The following is a 22,253-nucleotide window of genomic DNA, read 5'->3' as shown; positions in this document are numbered from 1 at the left end:
TTTGCTTAACATGATACTTTCCATGTAGTACCATTTGTATGTAAATTTCATGACTTCATCTTTTCTCACCGCTACATAGTACTCCATTTGTGTAGATGTACCAAAGTTTCTTTAACCAGTCATCTTTCTCGGTCTATTTTCTTTTTAAATTTGTTTTTATACTCAGGAAAAGTTAGTTTTTGGTTTTAGTATTTTTTGGTTCACACCAGGGCATCTCCTGGCTCTCTGCTCAAGGAATACTCCTGGTGAGCTTGGAAGACCATATGGGGTGCCGGGGATTAAATCTGGGTCAGCTGCATGCAAGGCAAATGCCCTACCTGCTGTATTATCTCTCCAGCCTCCAAAATCAAATTATTTAAAGCTAGTTTTTTCCAGAGGGCACATGTGTAAATTCTTACAAACACATATGAGAGTAAATTAATTAAGTAGGATAGTTTGTACCATTCTGGTTGGTTCCTTTTTCTTGAGGAACCTTAAGAAGCAGAATCCTCAAATTCTGGGCCTCCTATGGAAAGGGCTGAACCTTGAGCACATGTGTGTGTATGCGTGTGTGTGTATGTGTGTGTGTGTGTGTGTGTGTGTATTGGACAGACAGAGCTGCTCTTCATCTTGTGGAACCATTCCAGACCCATTTCCCCTGGGGCTGGGAGGGATTGTGAGGCTTGGGGTGACGGTGGAGAGTCAGTAGGCTGCAATTTGATCACAACAGCCTGACCTCCTGAACTGGGTAGTTCTCACTCTGTGTAGTAAGGCAAGAAATTAGATTTTGTATATAAACAGCTAATCCTCAGATTCTCCTAGGATCCCTTCCCAGCCCTAAGAGCTCTGTAGGGAAATGCTTTTTGTATTTTTGGTTTGTTTACATAGTGGCAATAACAGCAGGCCTATAACTTGATAGGCTAAGGATTTGAAAACAATTCTTCAAAAAGCCTGGAATTTCGTTGGCAGTGCTGCCCAGTTCTTCCATCTCCCTGTACTGCCCCTTTTCACCAGTTGAACAAACTTTCCTCTGTTTCCTAAACTAGAAGTAGAAGAGAGATACTGAGGCCCTTCCACTCAGAAGAACAGTTATGCAGCAGTGTCTTAAAAATAGCAAATGGGGCCAGAGAGATAGTGCAGTGGGTAAGGTATTTGCCTTGCACACACACACAACTGATCCCAGTTCCATCCCTGAGCAACTCCAAGAGAAATTTCTGAGTACAGAGCCAGGATTAATCCCTGAGCACCACCAGGCATGGCCTAAAAACAAAATTAACCAAAACAATAGCCCATGTAATAGGTAGCACACTGAGTCAGGGATCTGAACCTCAGAGTGCAGCTTGTTGTATGGTAAATAGTTAATATAAAATAGTGATTATAATATGAGAGACCCCTGGAAGTGGCAAGCTTTAGGTAACATTTTAGGGGAGAGAAGGCTACCCAAAGTCTAGTGCACAGCACCCCACATCTCCTCATCTTGTTAAATGCATATTCTATCTCAGTAGATAAGAGATAGTGCCGGTGATTCTACTTTTATTTATTTATTTTTTTGCTTTTTGGGTCACACCTGGTGATGCACAGGGCTTATTCCTGGCTCTGCATTCAGGAACCATCCCTAGCGGTACTCAGGGGACCATATGGGATGCTGGGAATCAAACCTAGGTTGGCCATGTGCAAGGCAAACGCCGTACCCGCAGTGCTATTGCTCCAGCCCCCGGTGATTCTACTTTCTAACATGCTCCCATGTGATGTTGACGCAGCTGGTCTGAGCTCCGAACTTTGAGTAACTGGGGTCTAGATCAGCATAGCTGCCTCTGACATGCAGGCTGTGTCTTGGAATCTACTGGTGTAGGGGGTGCAGGATGAAGAGACTTTGAATTACCCAGGCATGTCCAAGCTCCAGTCAAGGCCAACTAAATTAGACTTTTTAGGGGAGGGGCTGAATATCAGTGGTTTGTTACTCCCTATGGGGATTCAAATGCTTAGTCAGGCTTAAAAGCCCCAGTCCATAGTCTGCACACTGGCAGCTCCTTGCTGTGTCTTAGGGAGGAGCGGGAGGGAAAGGGAGCGAGGAGGAGAGGCGCAGAGAACAGCTGTCTGCAGAGATCAGCTGCTTGTAGGACTCCAGGAATGACGCAGCAGCATTTTGCTTGGCCGCGCCAGTACTCACAGGATGGGCTTTGCACCCCTGATGCTTTTGCACACTTTGAACCCCAGCATAGCCCTTAGAGAAGAGTGTTAGGATCTTCAACTCCTAGGAAAGACTGGGTCTCTGAGGTCAGTAGCTCACCCCGGATCATGTGACTACTGAGTATAGTGGGAACTCTGGACAGGGACGTTCCTGAGAAGAGATCCTGGGAATGCTGATGGGAGGGGCATCTGCTTCTTGGTATGTCTGAGTGGTTGCCTCTATCCGCATTTGCTGCTCTGCTCTCTGGAGATTACCATTCTCCACTCTTCTCTCTAATGGGTTGTGGGGGCACACTAAATAAGCCAAGTGCCTAGGCTGCTCGCTCCACTTACCCTGGCAGAACAGGGCAACGCTGCCCAGGGAAGCCTTCAGGGCTGACCTAGGAAGACTCACGTTTTTTTTTTTTTTTTTTGCTTTTTTGAGTAACACCTGGCATTGCACAGGGGTTATTCCTGGCTCATGCACTCAGGTATTACTCCTGGTGGTGCTCGGGGGACCATGTGGGATGCTGGGAATCGAACCCGGGTCAGCCACATGCAAGGCAAATGCCCTATCCGTTGTACTATCACTCCAGCCCCCACACTTATTCTTTTTTTTTTTATTGTGGCATCTTTTTTTTTTTTAATTCGTGAAACACCATGAGGTACAGTTGTAGACTTACAAACTTTTGTGCTTCGGTTTCAGTTATACAGCGATCGAGTATCCATCCCTCCACCAGTGCCCATTCTTCACCCACACTTATTCTTGAAGCACCATGTTGCCTGCAGTGCTGAGCCCAGTGTGACGACCCGGCCTTTCACCTATGGATACCTAAACTCCCAGTCACTGGCTCTGTTTCCTTCCAGATTCTTTCTGCCTCTAGCATCCAAAGCTCTGCTGCAGTAGACTTGGAGAGCTGGAGGAGAAAGATGGATAGGATGAGACAAAACAGAAGTCTTTCCAGACAAAATAGCAGTGGCAGGCAGGTGGGGAGGCTTTGGGACTGGGCGGGGAGAGGGGTGTTGGACCACTCTCAGTGGTGCTCAGGGCTTACTCCTGGCTCTGTGCTCAGGGATCTCTTATGGTTGTGCACTGGGGACCATATATGGTGCCAGGAATCAAACTGGAGTTTTCTGTATGCAAAGCAAGTGCCTTAGCCCCCACACTCCCTCTCTGGCCTCTAGTGAGGCTTTCTGAGCTCGACCTCTAGTCCTCATCCTGCTGATCCTGGCAGCTTTGGGCCTCCTGAACTTTCCCTTTCCTTCACTACATGCTCATTGTGATGTGGCCTCATCCTGGCTCTTTCCCCTGACTTTCTCTTGTCTTGCCTGCTCAGTTCTTCCGCTCCCCTCTGTGTTCTCCCCCCTCATCACTGAGCCTCCGTCTCTGTCTCTGTCCCTTTAGACGAGCATGGTGTCTGTGGAGGGCCTCACCAAGCTGGTGGACCCCTCCCAGCTGACCGAGGAGTTTGATGGCTCGCTGGACTACAACCACGAGGAGTGGATTGAGCTGCGGCTCTCGTTGGAGGAGTTCTTCAACAGCGCCGTGCACCTGCTCTCGCGCCTTGAGGACCTCCAGGAGATGCTGGCCCGGAAGGAGTTCCCCGTAGACGTGGAGGGCTCTCGGCGGCTCATTGATGAGCACACGCAGCTCAAGAAGAAGGTGCTGAAGGCCCCCGTGGAGGAGCTGGACCGGGAGGGGCAGCGGCTGCTGCAGTGCATTCGCTGCAGCGACGGCTTCTCAGGGCGCAACTGCATCCCGGGCAGCGCAGACTTCCAGAGCCTGGTGCCCAAGATCACCAGCCTGCTGGACAAGCTGCACTCCACCCGGCAACACCTGCACCAGATGTGGCACGTGCGGAAGCTCAAGCTAGACCAATGCTTCCAGTTGCGGCTCTTCGAGCAGGATGCAGAGAAGGTAGGTGCAGAGAGGAGCAGGGGACGGGCATCTTTCTTGCAGTCTTGTGTTTGGCCGCAGATCCCTGACTTTTCAAAGCTCCGCTTTTGTAGTGTTTACATTTTTTTTAGACCATTGTGTGCAAATTAACTCACTTGTATCTTCCCAAGAGTCCTATGAATAGGTGAATCAGGATCCTATTTTACAGAGAAGAAACTGAAACCCTTCGCCCTGCCTGGGAGAGCAGGTGATGCCAGGGTCTGTGCTTTTACCTGCTTTTGGGCATTGCCCTTCCCAGTGAGTGGTGCCAGCCAGCTCAGCAACAAAATTAATAGTACTTTGGGGCTGGCGTGATGGTACTGCAGGTATTGCCTTGCATGCAGCCAACTCGGGTTTGATCTCCAGCACCACATATGGTCAGTTCCCTGTGCCCCACCAGGAGTGATCCCTGAGCAGAGAGCGAGGAGTAGGCCCCTTTTACAGCTGGCTGTGGCCCCCCAAAAACAACAAAAATTAAGAATAACAGTAGGGTTACTTGTCGCAATGACGTGACTGATGATTGTCCTGCATTCACTTGTCTCTGACAAAGCACATCCACACTCAGATTGGCTAAAGCAGAGAAGTTTGCCCCATTGGCTTGGATAACAGCTGTGGGTGTAAGGGGAGTGGGTACTCTGTGATTTGGGGAGGGGGGGTGCACAGCAGACTCAGAATGTGAATCCTGTTTCTTTCTGCTTCAAGTTCAGGAAACTTCCTGCAATACTGCCGCTCTCTGCGGGTTTCTCTCAGCAGCAGAGCACTTTCTTAAGAAACAGTGAGATTTCAGAGCTTTCCTCCTTATCAAGGAAGATGCAAGAAAGTGAAAAATGGAAAATGTCCTATTGTGCCTGTTAGCCGAGGACACAAAAGTAGCTCCTCTGGATGCTTTTCAAGCTAAAGAAGGAAATGTATTATTATTTGCACTTTAAGAAGAGTGAACCCTCTCTCCTGTCAGAATTCTGGGCTAACATATTTAAATACGTAATACTACTCTTAGAAAAATCTCTCAGTAACTCTAGCTTTATAGTTGGAGACAATGGTTTGGGGTCTTTTAAGAGCCTTTAATAAAAATGTCTCTAGGTATATTTAAGTGATGAAATCAGGATAAAAAAACTTTGCATAATTATGATCTCAGTTTATGTGAGTGCCATCGTAGACAAAACTGAAGAAAATTCACCTGATGTTAATAGTTTTGTTTTCTAGGGGATCTTGGTTATAGTTTAAGCCTTTATGCATTTTCTGTGTTTTCCAATCTCAAAATTTATGATGGGAAGAAAAGTAAAGTAAAGGCCCTCCCGTTGATCATCGATTTGCTCGAGCGGGCCCAGTAACGTCTCCATTGGAGACTTTGTTGTTACTGTGTCTGGCATATCCAATACTCTCGGTAGCTTGCCGGGCTCTCCGAGAGGGGCGGAGGAATTGAACTCGGGTCGGCCATGTTGGCCGCTTGTAAGGCGAACGCCCTACCCACTGTGCTATCGCTCCAGCCCGGGAAGAAAATAAATATGTGTAATTTAAAAAGAACTCTTAAAGTTCTTTCTGATAGAATTTTCAAACGTCATCAAAGCAGGATTTTGAAAGAGAAAGTTGCAAGATTTCCCTGATATTCCTGAGTGCTTGTTTGTCCAGTGATCTGGCAACTGGAGGCTGACCCTGATCCCTGGTCTGGTCTGCTCAGGAAGGGGCCACTTGAACTGCCCACCAGGTGTGAAAGTGTGAAAAGACCAGCACAGGAGCTTGCCTCTGTGACACCTATTTTCGAGTTTCCCTGTTCTGGTACACAATTGCTGAGTTTTGTGCCTGGAATGACTCTTAAGTCCAGGATTTGTTTTTTGTGGTGTCTTGTACCTTAAAAAGAATGTGTGTAACAGTGTGTGTGTGTGTGTGCGTGTTGTGTATTGTGTGTGTAGAGGGGTGGAGGATGGGGCAAGAATATCAAAAACAAAAGTTGGGAAGAGGGCAACCCAGGAATATTTTGATATTGAGTCAATGGTGAAATGCTGCTCAGGCTTGACCTAGCTGCCACAGAAAATGTGCTGGGTGTAGAGCAAGAGAGGAAAACACTCCTTTTAAGTGGCTTCAAGATTAATTGAAAATATCTCTGCAGAACCCAAGTGCCTCTGGCCTTGACTTAATTTGGTGTTTTTGAGTGTGGGTAAGCGGGAGGCATGTTGGGTAAAGGCTGTGTGTGCAGATCTACATTTAAACAAGGGTGTGAGGAAATAGTTACTGCGTGAGCCATGTCCTCGCTCCTTTCTGCTGGGGTGCTTGCTGAAGACCTTTAATTCCAGATCTGGGAAGCTCTTGGCAATTGAAAGAGTCTGGTGATCACCCAGCTTCTATTTTTGAAAAACGGGTGGGTGTAGTCTCCCCTCTGGCCCGGTGGGGTGACAGCTTGTTTCCCAGGGCTTAAGAAATGGGCAGTGTTCCCCATTTAACAGCTGACTATGGGAAGTGAAACCACCGCTTCCACCTTCTCTTGACCTCTGTGATGGCCTGCGGCATTGCCCAGCTTGTAGGGGGTGAGGAGGGATTCATTCTCTCTCCCTGTTAAACTTTTATGGAGGAGGGGCTCTCTGTTCCACAGCTAATTAGTAAAGCAGGCTACCCATTCATTTAATAAACTTCTGTTGAATAGCTGTCACAATTCCAAAATTGCTTGAATAGGACAAGTAACCCAGGATAACTGTCCTGACTCAGCCAGCTGTTTTGTAAAAGAGGTAGGCACATCAGTTCCTGTTTACCCTTGTTTTTGTTTGCTCTGTGCACCTCACTGTGCTAGACCCTCCTTCTATGTTTGGGAATTTTGAAAGAAGAGGGAATGTGGCAGCTCTGGAGTTATGAGAAAGCCTGAGCGAGTAGTTTGTGGGAGGGCTCTCTAATTCAGAGGTGAGCCATGGAGCGGAGAGGACATCTTGCTGGAAGCCATAACACAGCTGCCTTCGCCATGCCTTCTGGTCTCTAGCTAATGGGCTCATCTTCCACTGTGTTCATGGGGTCCCGGGCACAGGGCTCTTCACTTGCCAGGCCCAGATCACAGCTCTCCTTGCAGCCCTGCTTTACCTATGGCTCACTCTCAGCTGATCATGCTGAAGGCATCCACCTTGTGGTCACATCCCATTACCAAGAGAAAGGAGGGCTCTACCCCAGCAGGGGCAGTGTGTGGTCTGAAAGTCCATTAAGTTCCTTAAGAAAAGGAAAAACTGGTTGCCATTCCATGGAAGATCCTCCATATTTCTTCTCTGCAATGTGTGTGTGTGTGTGTGTGTGTGTGTGTGTGTGTGTGCGCGCGCACACGCGCGCATCTTAGAGTGGTTGATGGAAGGACTCTTAAGATTGAAAACTCTACCTTGCTCACTTGTAGAAACCTAGCTCTGTCGTCACAGTGACAGTGATCGTGACCCCAGGATACTCAGCTTTGTGCTCAGTTATCAGAAGCATCAGAAAATGTTGAGGCTGCTGCACTGTCTTGAGATTTGGGGGAGGCCTTTGTTTTCTAATAGGGAAAAGGAAGTACTTCTTAGGGCTCCAGTGAATGTTTAGCCTCAACCAACAGAGAAACAAACCTTTGTTTTATTTTTCTTCTAAAGAGTCTTCCATACTTTAGTTAGTTCCCAAAGCCATTCTACAAGGGAGGAGTGTATTACCACGTTTGGTGGGAGAATTCACCGAATAGTGGACAGAACTACTTAGTGTGGCTCCAGTGCTGAAATGGGGCTTATTGCTGGTAATGGAACAGGGTGGGATTGTTTCCTGTGTGAATCTATAACTGGGAAATGCCTGAGACAAAATCTTTATCACCAGGATTGGAAGAATATTTAGGTGCCCACACCAATTTTTGCCAGCTTTGATATCCATTCTCCCTTTTATAATCTTTTATAGAAGAATAGAATATGTGTTATTTTCTTCCTTAAAAAAATTATCCTGATGCTGCCCAGGGTTGTTAGGAGAAATGAATGCGATGGAGTGTGGAGATACCCAGCATGGGCCTGGCCTAGTGTCGCTGTTCCCTAGGCTTCTGCTGCCCCTCATCCTCTCCTAAGAGTTTCCACTTGATGTCATCTTCATTAGCCTGCATCTGCTGAGATCCTGCACAGTGTCATTGATGTAGCAACCGAAGTTGCTCCAGATAATCTCTGGTGGTCCTTAATGAAACATAACCAAGAACTGAATTTCAAGAGAAGATGTAGATTAAGATGTAGTTCTCAAGATTATGTGGTGCCCTTGCTGAGGAATAGGACTTGAACCCCTGAGTCTAGTCAGGGTCATAGCTGATGATGAGGAAGTTGGGGGAAAACCACCACAGTGAAAGGTCTGTGGAAACACAATACATCCTTGAAGCAGTCACAGAAGAAAATAATTCTCCCCTGGGGGAGCTAATGAGTCCTTTTATTATACCTTCTATACCTAAGACACGTGTCGCTTTCTGATTTGTATTATAGAAAGAGAGTAATTATCTTATTCCCCCGCAAACTTTAGGCCAAGGACATTTTTACAGTTCATGTAAGAAATATGTCTACGTATTTTATATTCTTAGACGTCTGTGCAAAACAATGTCACTTTTACATTAATCATCATGGGAAATAATGTGGGATAAAGGGCATCATGGTGGGGGCACTGTGCCAAGGGTTCTGTGCTTATTGTGTTTTCACTGTTTGTGTGTCCTGCTAGTTACATTAGCACTTCAGGACATCCCTAGGATACCCAGTCACTGGGCAAGGTGTCCACTACCGTTTCCTTATCTCTGATATAAGATAGTTACAGTTCTGGTCCTCCTCCAGGACCCAAAGGAGGGTCCATATTGTTGTTCTGCCTGGAGTAACAAAATTCACATTGGGCCCAGGGGCTGAGGACCTGGCAGCCTCTCTTTCCTGCTGGATGCTGGCTCCCTGCCTTTTCTCGGCCCACCTCCAACCCCACCCCACTCTGGAACCACAGTCAACAGGGCTGCTTCGTCATTTGTCAAACTGAAGTGCCATTGTAGTAATTAGAATGCACAGTACTTTTCTGATTGTCAGTTTTCTAAGTGTTCTCATACCCATGACCTGAGAGAATTTTTGGTCCAGCCCTTCCTTTCAGACAGAAAATTTTGACCCGTAGCAGAAGTCCACACAAGGTTTATCACTTGGCCTCCCATTGTGATTCTTGGTGAAGTTGAAAGATTTGCATGGATTGGGCTGGAGCGAAAGCACAGCAGGTAGGGTGTTTGCCTTGCACACAGCCGACCTGGGTTCGATTCCTCCCCCCTCTCAGAGAGCCCAGCAAACTACCGAGAGTATTCTGCCCTCATGGCAGGGCCTGGCAAACTCCCCGTGACATATTCAATATGCCAAAAACAATAACAAGTCTCACAATGGAGGCATTACTGGGCCCACTCCGAGCAAATCGAACAACGGGAGGACCATGCAGTGCAGTGCAGTGCAGTCAGGTAGGACCCTCCCCCTGTAGATACACACACACACACACACACACACACACACACACACACACACGCAGACCTCTTTCTCTTGCTTGGGAGGGAATGAGGGCTGAGGAACACATATTTTCACTCTGGTGGGAAAAGGACAAGCACAGGTCCCCAGGCAGCAGCATGTGACCGTCTCTGTGATTCAGTTCTGAGCTCTTTGTGTTGCGAGGGAGACTTCAAAGAGTTGTGACCTTGGAGACAGACAGAAGGGCAAGTTCTTTACTGGCTTGTTTGCGATTTCCTGCCTTTGCCCCCTCCCACCCCCTTTTTTAATTTTGCTAAAATCTCCATGCCTGCTGGCTCCTGCTCTCCCCACTTACTGAACACTGCCCCCTTCCACCCGATGTTGACTGGGCTCAGGGTGAGGAAGTATGTCTGCATCCCACCCCTACATGGGACACAGTGTCCTGTATTATTTCCAGCTCGCCGGTCCTGGGAATCTCTACTTGCTTTTCTCATTTCCTCCCCTTGAACATTGAAACATTAGATTCCAAAAATAATCTAAGTCACAATGTTCTGGATGCTGCGTGTGTGTGTGTGTGTGTGTGTGTGTGTGTGTGTTTTCTCCCAAGGTTAATTTTTTTTTTTGCCTCCTTATATCCTTTCTCCTTCTCCATTCCTACTATTTCCTGTACTTTCAGAATCTCTGTCTCTGGAGGTAACCATTCCTCTAGGAGGTGTGCAAGAGTGGAACACAGACTGGATGAAAGGCTTGGAGGAAGCTCAGTCATGGTGCTCTCCTAGAGAGCTCCCACAAGCACTCTATGTTGAATAATCTCCCTCTGTGGCTTCTACTGTGGACCCTACAACAAGCCCTTAGAATTGAGACCTGAACATTATGGTAACAGCACTTTTCAGAATCCAGATCCTATCCCTGGCAATTTAGGTGTGGTAGGGAGAGTTCTCAATCAGTAATAGAAATTGTTTGGGGCAAGGCAAAGTAATTGGGGAACATTTGCTGTTGCACTTGTCGAATACTACCGAGTGCAATATGTCAGGCCCTTCACTGAGTGCCTGGGACCTTGTCTTCTGCCACTTTGAGATATAGCTCCCTTTTCCAAAAACAGCAAAAGCAGCAAAAAAAAAAAAAAGAAAGAAAGAAAGAAAGAAAAAGAGAAAATCCTACTTCCCCCAGGCCATAATCAACCTTCCTAACATTTTTACCCTGTCCCTAGGTTCATCTTCATGATTAGAGACAGTCTTTGTGAGCCTTCTTGGTCTTTTCTGCTCTCTAAGAATTCTTTCATTCAGTTTCATTTGGTGGGGGATCTAGGCTTGTCACATTGGCCTACTTGGGCCCAGTTTTTCCCATATGAGAAGGGAAACGTAGGACTCTGTTGCTCTGATCCTGGTTTTAAAAGTGATCAAAAGATTTTGCATGTGCAGTTGCCTCTGTACCTCATGTTATCCTGAAGTCTCCAAGGCATGCCAGTCTGGAGACACGTGTCCTCCATTCTCTAGAGCGAGGCAAGTGCAAACAGAAGGAAGGCTTCTAATGTGTATGCATGGAGACACTTCCAGCAGGGAAGGTTACGTGAACATGATTCTGGTGTCCTGAGTTAGATGTTTCCAGGTGAGACATAGTCACTTTTTTTTCTGGGAAAAGCCATACTCCAGGGTATCTACTGTTCTAGCCCCATCCCTATTCCTTATGTTTCCTCCATGAGGCCATTCTCAAGCAGAACCAAAGCTTTACTGTTACCTGGTAGAGTCTGGAAGACCATGGAAAAGCCCATAGGAAAATTGAATTCCTTGGAGAAAATCTGCTTGGATTGGAATCCAGGAGGGATTCATTGCCAACAAGAAAGCCCTTGCTTTTGCTCTTGGGTTTGTCTCCAGTCCCTCCTTAGGAAGCCTTTTCTGGATCAGAGAAGCTCTTTTGTGAAGACAGCTGCTGACGTGCTAGGAGAGAAGACAAATCCTTCCTGATTTGGCATAAAATGTGGCGTCTTGTTTCCTCTCTTCAGATATGGAGGACTGACTTGTCCAAGCCCAGATACTCCCTGGGAGCTGAGCCTTGCTAAGAGGTATCAGGAGAGGTATGAACCCCAGAGACCTAGAACATGGAGTGGGATTGGGCATGGACACTGAGATCCATCAGGTTCTCTTCTGCAGTTTACATGGTTACTCTTCTCTCTCTGACTTTGCCCACTGGAACCCTTCCCTAGCTGAAGGTTCACATCATTGTTGCTCTCGCACACTTCTGTAGTGGAGGTGGTCTTCTTTCTCCTTTGGCACTTATCATCCCCTTCAGGTTTGCCCTGTCTTATCTTGTCTTGAACTTTACATTCAAAGGCTCATTCATTTGATTATGTTACAGATTCCTGGAGGTCAGAACCAGTGTCTTAGATGGGTGATGTTTCTCAGAATTATACTGACAGTGCCAAATAGTGGATCATTACACTCTGTATTTACTAGGTGACAGAACAAAACTTTCGTGATCTCTTTGAGCTGACACAAGAGCACCACCTACTGCTGAGTGGTTTCCAGGGATGCTATTTCTAGGATCTCACTTAAAAACAGGTTTTAGCAAATTTCATCTTGCAGTGCAGAGTGATTTGGAGATAGGGAACCAGTTCCGACTCTTTTATGTTAATCCAAGTGTGAGCAGGTGAAGTGAAGTGATAAGGAGAGTAGGAAAGAGCAGAACAAACTGTGAAGACTCCTCCTCAGGGAAACGAAAAGGAGCCAGATATCCTGTTGGCCATCAGGGAGAAAGGTGAGCAGAAAGGTTATCAAAGGCCTTCCTGTTGGGAGGTTGACAGATGGAGTGGAAAGAAGTCCTAAAAATATTTTGGAAAAAGTACAGATGACTAAATTATACCCAGTGTTTAATTTTTTTCAGGACATGAAGAAGTGAGAGAAATGGTAATTAAAATTGCTAAAAAAAAACATTAATATGAGTTATATGGCGGTTGCATTTCTGCCTGCTTTTTAGGGAAAATATGGATGCAGGCACTTACCTTTGCCCTCTGATTAAAATTGTTAAAGAAAGTTCTGGCTGTTGGTCGTGGGGTTTTGAGGAGTCACTGGACTCTCGTAAGTGCTTAGGGAGATTGTGTGGTGTATGCTCTGCCCTTTGGGTCCGAATGCAGGCACTGTCCATGCAGGAATGACCAAGGGTCTCCTTCGGATGTGCCTGACCCGGGCTCCATCACGGCCCCTCCCCAGCCTGGGTCCTCTTACTGAGGGGACTGTGGTGAGAAGAGTCCTGACTCTTCCCCGCTCCAACTCAGACCCACCTGGCAGACCCCAGCACGAGACTTGCCATCTTCTCTTAGAGCCTGTCCCCAGAGGAAGCCCTTCTCCTTAGCTCCTGTGGAATTTTTTCCCCAGATGTGCAAATGATTGGCATAACCAATTTTAGGATACGTGGGAGGGCTAGATGAGAACATCCAGCAGACCATTTCTGCAGTAATAATAATAGTTACCACTTATTGAATGCATCCGGTATGCCAGAAACAAGCATTAGCTCATCTAAATTCATTCGCCAAGGACCAGGTCTCAGTTTATGCCTATATTTAGTTCTGGATAAAGTTGGGTACTTTTTTTTCTAACTTGTATTAAATGGGGTTTGACCTCTTCAATTCTACATTTTGGGAAGAAAATGAAACACATTCCCTCTCTCTATTCCTGAAAATATTTTATCAGCATCTGTGGTTCAGATGAAAGGAATTTGACCACTTGGAGTTAATATCCCAGGCTGCCTGTACCGACTCCTGGCTTGGTGGGTCCTGTTTCTTGTCTGCTTGACTGCTGGCTCCGAGATGGCCGTTCTTGACACAGCAGGGAATCGTGGATGTTGCCAGCACTGCAGGGAATTCAGTCCTTGCTGGCAGACTGGAAATAAGATGTGAAAAAAACCTGAAAATGTTTATATTAATAATAGACTTTGTAAGATTTTTTATTACATCACTTAACATGAGGAGAGCTAGAGTAAGGAGTGTGGCCATTTAAGGCCTAATCTGAGAGTGTGTTTCTCTGGGCAGAGTTGGGCTGTGACTCCTTGTCAAGATAGTGGGTGATTTCAGCATGAAGTTTCACAGTCCAGATTTCTCTAATGAGAAAACAACTCTTTTTCTGATTGTTGGCATATGCCAAAGCTGGGCATGGAAGGAGCTAGCCTGCAGGCCTCAGCTATGGTGTGCCACACACAGTGCTTGCCAGCTTTCCCAGGTGACCTTAATCTCCCTGATTTTTATCTGCTTTGACTCAGACAATAAAGGGAAGATGAGAGGGAAGGGAGAAGGAGGGGAGGAGACAGAGAACCTCAGTTGGTGAAAGATGGGCATATGCTTGTTGATTTAGCTTTGTGAGCTAAGACTGGCTTGGCCTCCCCTTTGTATTGATGTGAGTGCCTGTGTACCTGGGGGCTTCCAGGTAAACCTTGTTTCATCATTAAAACCAAATTTAATTCTTTCACTGTGCTTTGGTGGTTCCCCACTGCCATTCAGTACATGCCGTTCCTCTATTTTCTGATCTTCATCCCTTCGCACCCTTGTCATCATTAGCCAGCCCACCCTTCTCACTGCTTCTCATTTTGTGCCCTACACTATTTGTATCTCTGATTTATGTTTTTGTTTTATGTTTTTGTTTTTTGTCTGTTTTGGAACCACACCCAGTGATGCTCAGGAATTAGTCCTGACTCTGCACTCAGGGATCACTTCTGGCAGTGCAGGGAACCAAACAACTACTTTTTGTTTGAACCCAACAAACAAGGGATTCAACCCAAGTTGGCCACATGCATGACTTTACCAGCTTTACTATCCCTCTAAAGCCTCTTTAAAAATTATTTATATATTTTTTATTGTGTCACCATAAGATAGAGTTACAAAGCTGATCACGGTCAGGTTTAAGTCATAGAGTGTTCTAAACAGCCATCCCTCCGCCAGCGTACATTTCCCACCACTAGTGTCCCTAGTTTCTCTCCCACCACCCTCCCTCCAGCCTATCTCTATGACAGATGCTTTTCTTCTCTCTCTCTCTCTCTCTCTCTCTCTCTCTCTCTCTCTCTCTCTCTCTCTCTTCCCTACCTCCCTCCCTCCCTCTCTATCCCTTTCTCTCCCTCTCTTCCCCTGCCTATCTTTCTCTCTTCCCTCTCCCCTTTGGGGAGCATTATGGTTTGCAGTACAGGTATGAGAGGCTATCATGTTTGTTTCTTTACCTGTTTTCTGGACATAGTTCCTATCCAGAGTGATCATTTCCAACTATCTTTGACATGGTGGTCCCCCAGCATTTGAGGTAGGCTTCCAACAATGGACCAGTTCTCCTGGCTTTTGTTTCTTTTGTTCTTGGGTATTGGTCTCATGTTATTTTTTTTTATGTCCCACAAGTGAGTCCAGGAAGTCTATGTCCCTCTCCTCTGACTCATTTTACTCAGCACACTATTGTCCATGTCCATCCATTTATAAGTAAATTTCATAACTTCATTTTCCCTAACAGCTGCATAAAGTATTCCATTGTGTAGATGTACCATAGTTTCTTTAACCAGTCATCTGTTCTCGGACACTCAGGTTGATTCCAGATTCTGACTATTGTAAATAGTGCTGAAATGAATATAGAAGTGCAGATGGCTTTTCTACTGTGTATATTTGGGCCCCAAGAGTGTATTCCCAGAAGTGGTATTGCTGGGTTGTATGGAAGCTCAATTTCTAGTTTTTTTGTGGGAATGCCCACAAAAAGGCTGGACCGGTCAACAGTGAAGAAGAGTCCCTTGCTCCCTGCATCCACACCAGCATAGGTTAGTCTTACTCTTTTTGGTGTGTGCCAGGCTCTGTAGTGAGAAATGATATTTCACTGTTGTTTTGATTTGCATCTCCCAGATAATCAGCGATGTAGAACATTATTTTCATGTGTCTTTTGGCCATTGTATTTCTCATTGAGAAAGTTTCCATTAATTTCTTCTCCTCATTTTATGATGGGTTTGGAGGTTTTTCTCTTGTAAAGTTCTACCAGTGCCTTATATGTTTTTGGGTATTAACCCTTTATTCTAAAGCCTCTTTATACGACTTTGTTTCTTTCCTGTTCTAAGTTTTCTTGAACCTCTAGGCCTTTTTATTTTTTGCTTTGTTCGGGGTCACATCCAACAATGCGTAGGGGTTATTCCAAAGGACCATATGCTTGGGATCAAACCCAGGTTGTCATACAAAGCAAGCACCTTGCCCACAGTGCTCTCTCCTCAGCCCTTGATACGTTTAGGCCTTTTCTTAAGCTCTTTACTTGATTAAGAAACCCCTTCTATCTTCATCTTTTGCACCTATTGAAATCCTTTTGTTTTTCCAGACATTATTTGGCTATTAATACCATCTATGCTTCTTCTCTATGTATTTCTGCCAAATTGGACCAAATGCCCCCTGCTGTCAGTCCATAATGTAGACACTTTTCATGGTTCTTTTCATACTTCAAATGGATACAATAAGAATACAGTTCCTTTCATAACTGACTTTGATTTTTTATTTGCAGTCTTTTACCCAGTATGGGAATGCATTGGGTACTCATTAAGTGAATAAAATACTGCACTAAGTATCATGCCTGTGGATGTTATATCTGGATGTTTTTTATTGGCAAGAGACAGAACAGAAAACTGAACTCTTTTGCATTATTGAGTGTGTTGTTTCTTTATATATATTTTTCCCTAACATATTTGTTTTAGTTACTTTGAAAATTTTCTGTACTATCCTGATCATATCTGGGTCTTCTTCTATTGACTCTTTAATTTTTGTTGTCAGTCACTTTTCTCTGCTTCACATGTCTAGAAATTTATGGTGTATACCGGATAGTGCAGGTCATACATTGTAAAGACTCTTGAATGGATTTAAGTATTACGCCCCCCCACACACACACACACACCCTGGGATGCAGTTAATTATCAAACCTTTGGATCTTGTTGAGCCATAACTTAGGCTTTGTCACAGCAAATATATTTTCCTGCTTTTTCATTAATCCTAGCATATATATTCTTAGACTTTGTTTATTATTCCTACAGTCTCTTTTGGTTGCCCAAGTAAATGTATAGAGTATTCACCAGTGCTGTTTCACATGGTTTGATTACAATTCCCAATACATCCACAGCAATAAAATTTCTGTTAAATTCTCATTTAATATCCTCCACTTCCAGTGGTGACTTTCTGTAGGAACTTCTGGGATTTTTCCCTAACTATGCATAACTGAAGATTTGTCAAGGACCTGGGGGGTATTTTAATGATATTTTAGAAATCTTTTACTTAGTGTTTTCCTCTTCAGTATCCTATCATCAAAGTTCAAGCTACCTCTCTTGCTCTGAAATCTAATCTCTATTTTTTGCACCCCCAAAGATTTCTTCTTTTTATTCAGCTTCTATCTTTCTGCTCTACAGTTTGAAAAATGCCATCAGGGAGAAAACCAGAGTAAGTAAAGAACTTTGTAAGTGTCCCTGTGTTGGGAATGTGTCCCTGTAAGTGATCTGTATTGGGAATGGGTTCTTTTGACTACTTTATAGATGGCAGGGTTAAGTTTGATGTCAGTTACCCCATCATGTACAAACTGTAAGTCTCTACGTGAATAGTGTAAATGAAAATGCAAAGAGCAGCTGGCGATCTTAGTTGTAGAGCACTTGCCTTCTATGTGTGAGGCCCTGGGTTTAATTTCCAAAACACAAAACGAAACAGACAAAAGAAGAGTAAATAGAATGTAATCACACCAGAATCACCCAAATGCTTCCTACTGAATCTACTGAAGTCCTGTTGAATCTCAAAAATTGGGCCAGGAAGCCTGCATATTTTAAAACCCGTATATTTTTAATTTGAGGCGGATCTGAGTTAAGATTGGCTTGTGGAATACTATAATAATCAATTGTGGAAGAAAGAGAAAGAAAGTGTATCAGTTGATGAAGTGAGGCATTACGAGGAGGTGAAACTTATTTTGAAGTGTGAGAATAATTTGGCCATTTGGGTGTGGACCATTTCCTGGAGTGGGGAATATGAATACAAATGTTGAGCTGGCAAGGGCATGGTGTTATATGTTTGCGTGCAGTGAATAAAGTGTAACTGGAAAGGATGCTTGTGAAGGAGAATGTTGTGAAATCATAGGAAAAGGTATGTCTGGACCAGCCTGTAGGATATTCTTAATTTCAGGCTGATGATATTGAATTTTTGAATGTAGATTTTTAAATTGTTGACTTTTTAAAAGTGATTCATTAATTTACTTTTTTTTAATAAGAAAGTAATTTATTATAAGATTCTCATACAATATTAATATCTAAGAACAGTTATAGTCTGTTTCATACTTTTTTTTCCCTTTATTTTATTTTATTTTTTTTAAAGTTGTAGATTTACAGTTTTTTGTGCTTTGGTTTCAATTATACAATGATCAGATACCCATCCCTCCACCAGTGCCTATTTTCCACCACCATGGATAATATCCCTCCCACCCCCATCCCCCCATCCCCCCTGTCTCTGTGGCAGGGAAATCCCCTGTGTTCTCTCTCTCCTTTTGGGTGTTGTAGTCTGCAAAAGAGGCATTGAGTGGTAAACATGTTCAGTCCATAGTCTACTTTCGACATGCATCTCCCCTCCTGGGAGGATCCTCCAAACATCCTTTATTTGGTGCTCCCTTCTCTATCTGAACTGCCCTTTCCTCTAGGATACCCGGCTGGCCTCTAAGTTATGGAGTAATCCTCCTGGTGCTGATCTCAGCTATTCTTGGGTATTAATCTCATACTTTGTTACTTTATATCCCCCAGATGAATGCAATCTTTCTATGTCTATCCCTCTCTTTCTGACTCATTTCGCTTAGCATGATACTTTCCATATTGTACCACTTGTATGTAAATTTCATGACTTCATCTTTTCTAACAGCTACATAGTACTCCATTGTGTAGATGTACCAAAGTTTCTTTAACCAGTCATCTGTTCTTGGGCATTCAGGTTTCTTCCAGTTTCTGGCTATTGTAAAGAGTGCTGCAATGAACAAACTGGCAAAACCCTCCATGACATTGAAGCTAATGGTATCTTCAAAGATGCCACGCCACTGGCCGAGCAAGTGAAAACAGAGATAGATAAATGGGACTATCTTAAACTAAGAAGCTTCTGCACCTCCAAAGAAACAGTGACCAAAATACGAAGACAGTCTACAGAATGGGAAAGGATATTCACCGAATACACATCTGACAAGGGGTTGATATCCAGGATATACAAAATACTGGTTAAACTCCACAAGAAGAAAACATCCAACCCCATCCAAAAATGGGGCAGTGAAATGAACAGAAACTTTCTCAAAGAAGAAATCCGAATGGCAAAAAAGCACATGAGAAAATGCTCTACATCATTAATCATCAGGGAGATGCAGATCAAAACCACAATGAGATACCATCTCACACCTTAGAGACTGGCCCACATTCAAAAGAACAAAAGCAACCGATGCTGGCGTGGATGTGGCGAGAAAGGGACACTCCTTCACTGTTGGTGGGAATGTCCACTGGTTCAGCCCTTCTGGAAAACAGTATGGACGATTCTCAAAAAATTAGAAATTGAGCTCCCATTTGACCCAGCAATACCACTCCTGGGAATATATCCCAGAGAGGCAAAAATGTATAGTCGAAGTGACATCTGCACTTGTTTGTTCATTAATTTACTTTTTTTAAAAAAAAGTTTCATTTTCTCCCCTTCCCTTTCACTGCTGTTGATTTCAGTATATACACATTTGGTTGTGGGGCTTGTAAATTGCTCGCTGTATTCACCCCAAGTGGTACACATTTTATTTTATTTTATATTTTCGTTTTTATCCCAGCCCTGGCGGTTACCAGGGGTTTTTCCTGGCTCTGTGCCCAAAAATCACTCCTTGCGGGCTCAGGGGACCTTATGGAATGCTGGTGATTGAACCTGAGTCAGTCTCATGCAAAGCTAGTGCCCTACCCGCTGTACTATCTTTCCTGCCCTGGTGCATATTTTATTTGTGTTAATACATCCTTGACTGTGGTACTGCATAGATCTCACATTTTGTGGATCACTGTAAGCCTTGTACGGGAGAGCTGGGTGTTGAAATCAAGGCCTTATTCTTACTAGAGCTTATGTGCCCCTGAGCCACAAGTCTGGGACCAATTCTGTGTTTTTTTGACTGAAGAAATGACATTATAAAGGCAGTATACGAGAGCAATAGTGAGGGCATGTACTTGGTTTAAGAGAGTGAGGAAGGAAGACCAATGAGGAAATAATTGAAGTTATCTAAGAAAGGGGACTGAGTGGTGAGTAATTGTAATGATGGAAAGAGCACATGTCAGAATGATCGGAGGGGGAAAGGACAAGATGGACTCTGGGGGTGGGTTGGAGGTGTCAGAAGTCAAGAGAATGTCTCTTCATAGAAAAATCATGGTTTTTTGAGATGTTGGTAGGACATCAAGGGACCATTAATACTGAGTTCATATGCCCCTAGACTAGAAAGAGCCAAGGTGTGTCTAGAGATAATTTGATAGTGATTTAAAACCATGGAATTTGGAAAAAGATCTAAATTGGTGTATTTGTTATGCCACACTTATATGATTTCATTCAAGATATTTAATATCTCTGAATCAGTTTCTTCAACCAGAAAAAAAGGTGTAATGGTGATATCTATCTACCTTGTAGGACTATTATGAGGATTGGGATAATAATGTGTAAATCTCATTGTACAAAGTGAGGCACATATTTATTTTTGTCAGCTACCTAGGAAATTAAGATTGGGGACACACTGGAACCAAGGAAATTAGATTCATATGAATGCAAGATTATAAATTTATAAATATCACCAGCTGTATGTGATCTTTGGCAATTTGCTTCACTTATTCAGTACCAACATTTATATAGTGGAATGAACAATGCCTTCTGTTAGCATTATGTTTAGAACTATAGATGATAATCCAGGGAGGAACTTGGCACAGGGCTTGGTACATGAGACAGGAAAGACTGCTTGTGTTGCAGAAGTTATGAGGTGGCAGAAAACACTTGTGAAAATTTGATAATGGTTCGGGATGGTGGAATAAAGCTTTGGGCACACTTGGGGAAAAGGGTTAAGAGCCTCCATACTATAATGAAACGACCTGGGTTTGAATCTTAACTTTGCCATTTGCTGGCTGTTGGCTTTGAGAAAATTAATCTACCCATACCTTGGTTTCTCAATCTGTGCAATGGAGGTAATAGTATTGGGGGTATTATTTCAGAGATAATTACAAAGCTATTATGAGTATTCAGTGAGTTAACATGTTAAAATGTTTAGCACACTGCCTACATATATTGAGCTTTAAACAAATATTACTGGCCATTGCTGTTGTTACTAGTACCTTTATTGCTCTTATTAAGTATCTTTATTGCTGTTATTGAAAATGAGAAACAATAGAGAGAGAGGAAGATGCATACTACCTACATACTGCTGTGTGTGAGTTTGGCTCTGAAATGACGCATCATCTACTGAAAATTTTTATTCTCTACTAGACAGTCGATATACAAGACTGCTTTTCAGCACTGGTATACTCAGGTTGATATAATAAAACTTTAGGTTTGCCAGTAGGAATTTTCTTGCAGCAGCCTAGCTTAGAAACAAGGAAATAAGATGCAGCCGGGAACTACAGAACCTACTGCCTTGCCTTAGAAACTCAGTGCCTCACAGGAACCAGTGTCTGTGTCACCCCTCCATGGGTGCAAAACTCAGAGTCATTGCAATGAACATTCCAGTCACAAGAGTTCCCACACTGGTCAGGGAACTAATAAGCTTCTAATCCAAGTACAATTTACAATCGAGGGGTCTTTCACCATATGCAGATAGTTTAGTAATGTGCTGGCACACACTTGATTTGATCTGTTTCCAGGGAAACAGACTGCAATGTTCATTGAAGGTCAGATTATCATGCAGAAGGGTTTATTAACCCTTTGCTTACTGTGCAATGCTTACCTGTTCTACAGAGAAAATGAGATAGTTTTAGATGCGAGCAGTATATTAGGTTGTAGATCTGGAAAACTAGGAAATTTTGGAGTAGAGCATATTATATTTAAAAAGATGCAAGGGAATAAATTAACATCTATAGGTCAGAGTCATAGCCTGGTTTGTGAAGCTATTTGGTGTCCTGGATGATTCCTAAGGCTAATGATAGAATCTCCCAGAATCAGAGTTATGTGAGTGTGGAGCTGGGAAGAGGAAGAATGTGCTTGTTGTCATGTACTTCTCAGGTGACAACCTCTCCTTATGTCCTGTCACTGTTTTTTAAATCTCATCCCTGAGTTATACCCATAAAGACGCTTTCTTACTTGCTGACCTGTTTCTGTATCCAGGATATACTAATTTCAGGCGAGGTTGTAGGACTAAAACATTTTAATAGCAAACTCTCCTGGGTGAAATCTATCTGCTAAGCACAAAAGGGACGGAGTGTTTAATAGTGAAAGAGGATGTGGCAGAGAGGCTTGGCAATGGGAAATTGGAAGAAAGGCAGGAGGGAGTTTGATCCCTGGACAGGTTACACAGGGAGAGTAGGCAGGAACATGCACCCTCAAGAGTAACCTGAAAGAGTATACAGGTCTCTGAGTTCGTGGGGTCCAGAGGATGGGACACCCAGAGGGGCCCTCTCTTTATGTTTAGGTAGAGACAGAGGGAAAAGGTTTTGAGTGCCCTGGGGCCATTACTGGGCAGCGCATGCTCTGTGGTCATTTTGGGGTGCATCTTCAGGAGGATTGAACTATTGCTGTGGTTTTGTATTTAGGT

At 44.0% G+C, this 22,253-nt stretch overlaps 1 protein-coding gene across 22 annotated transcripts in view; it reads left to right on the top strand.

The window, feature by feature from the left end:
- KALRN (kalirin RhoGEF kinase) overlaps nt 1-22,253 on the top strand; it is a 792,058-nt gene that overhangs the window by 310,336 nt on the left and 459,469 nt on the right. For all 22 annotated transcript variants that reach the window (XM_056127408.1, XM_056127415.1, XM_056127407.1 and 19 more), the window contains exon 5: nt 3,554-4,066. In XM_056127408.1, the coding sequence (XP_055983383.1) occupies nt 3,554-4,066 (513 nt within the window). The remainder of the gene's footprint in view (nt 1-3,553; nt 4,067-22,253) is intronic.

Source organism: Sorex fumeus, unplaced genomic scaffold, assembly GCF_029834395.1.
Source record: "Sorex fumeus unplaced genomic scaffold, SorFum_2.1 ptg000063l, whole genome shotgun sequence".
NCBI lineage: Eukaryota > Metazoa > Chordata > Mammalia > Eulipotyphla > Soricidae > Sorex > Sorex fumeus.
Note: the sequence above shows the minus strand (reverse complement) of the source record. Positions and strands in the feature narration are given on the sequence as shown.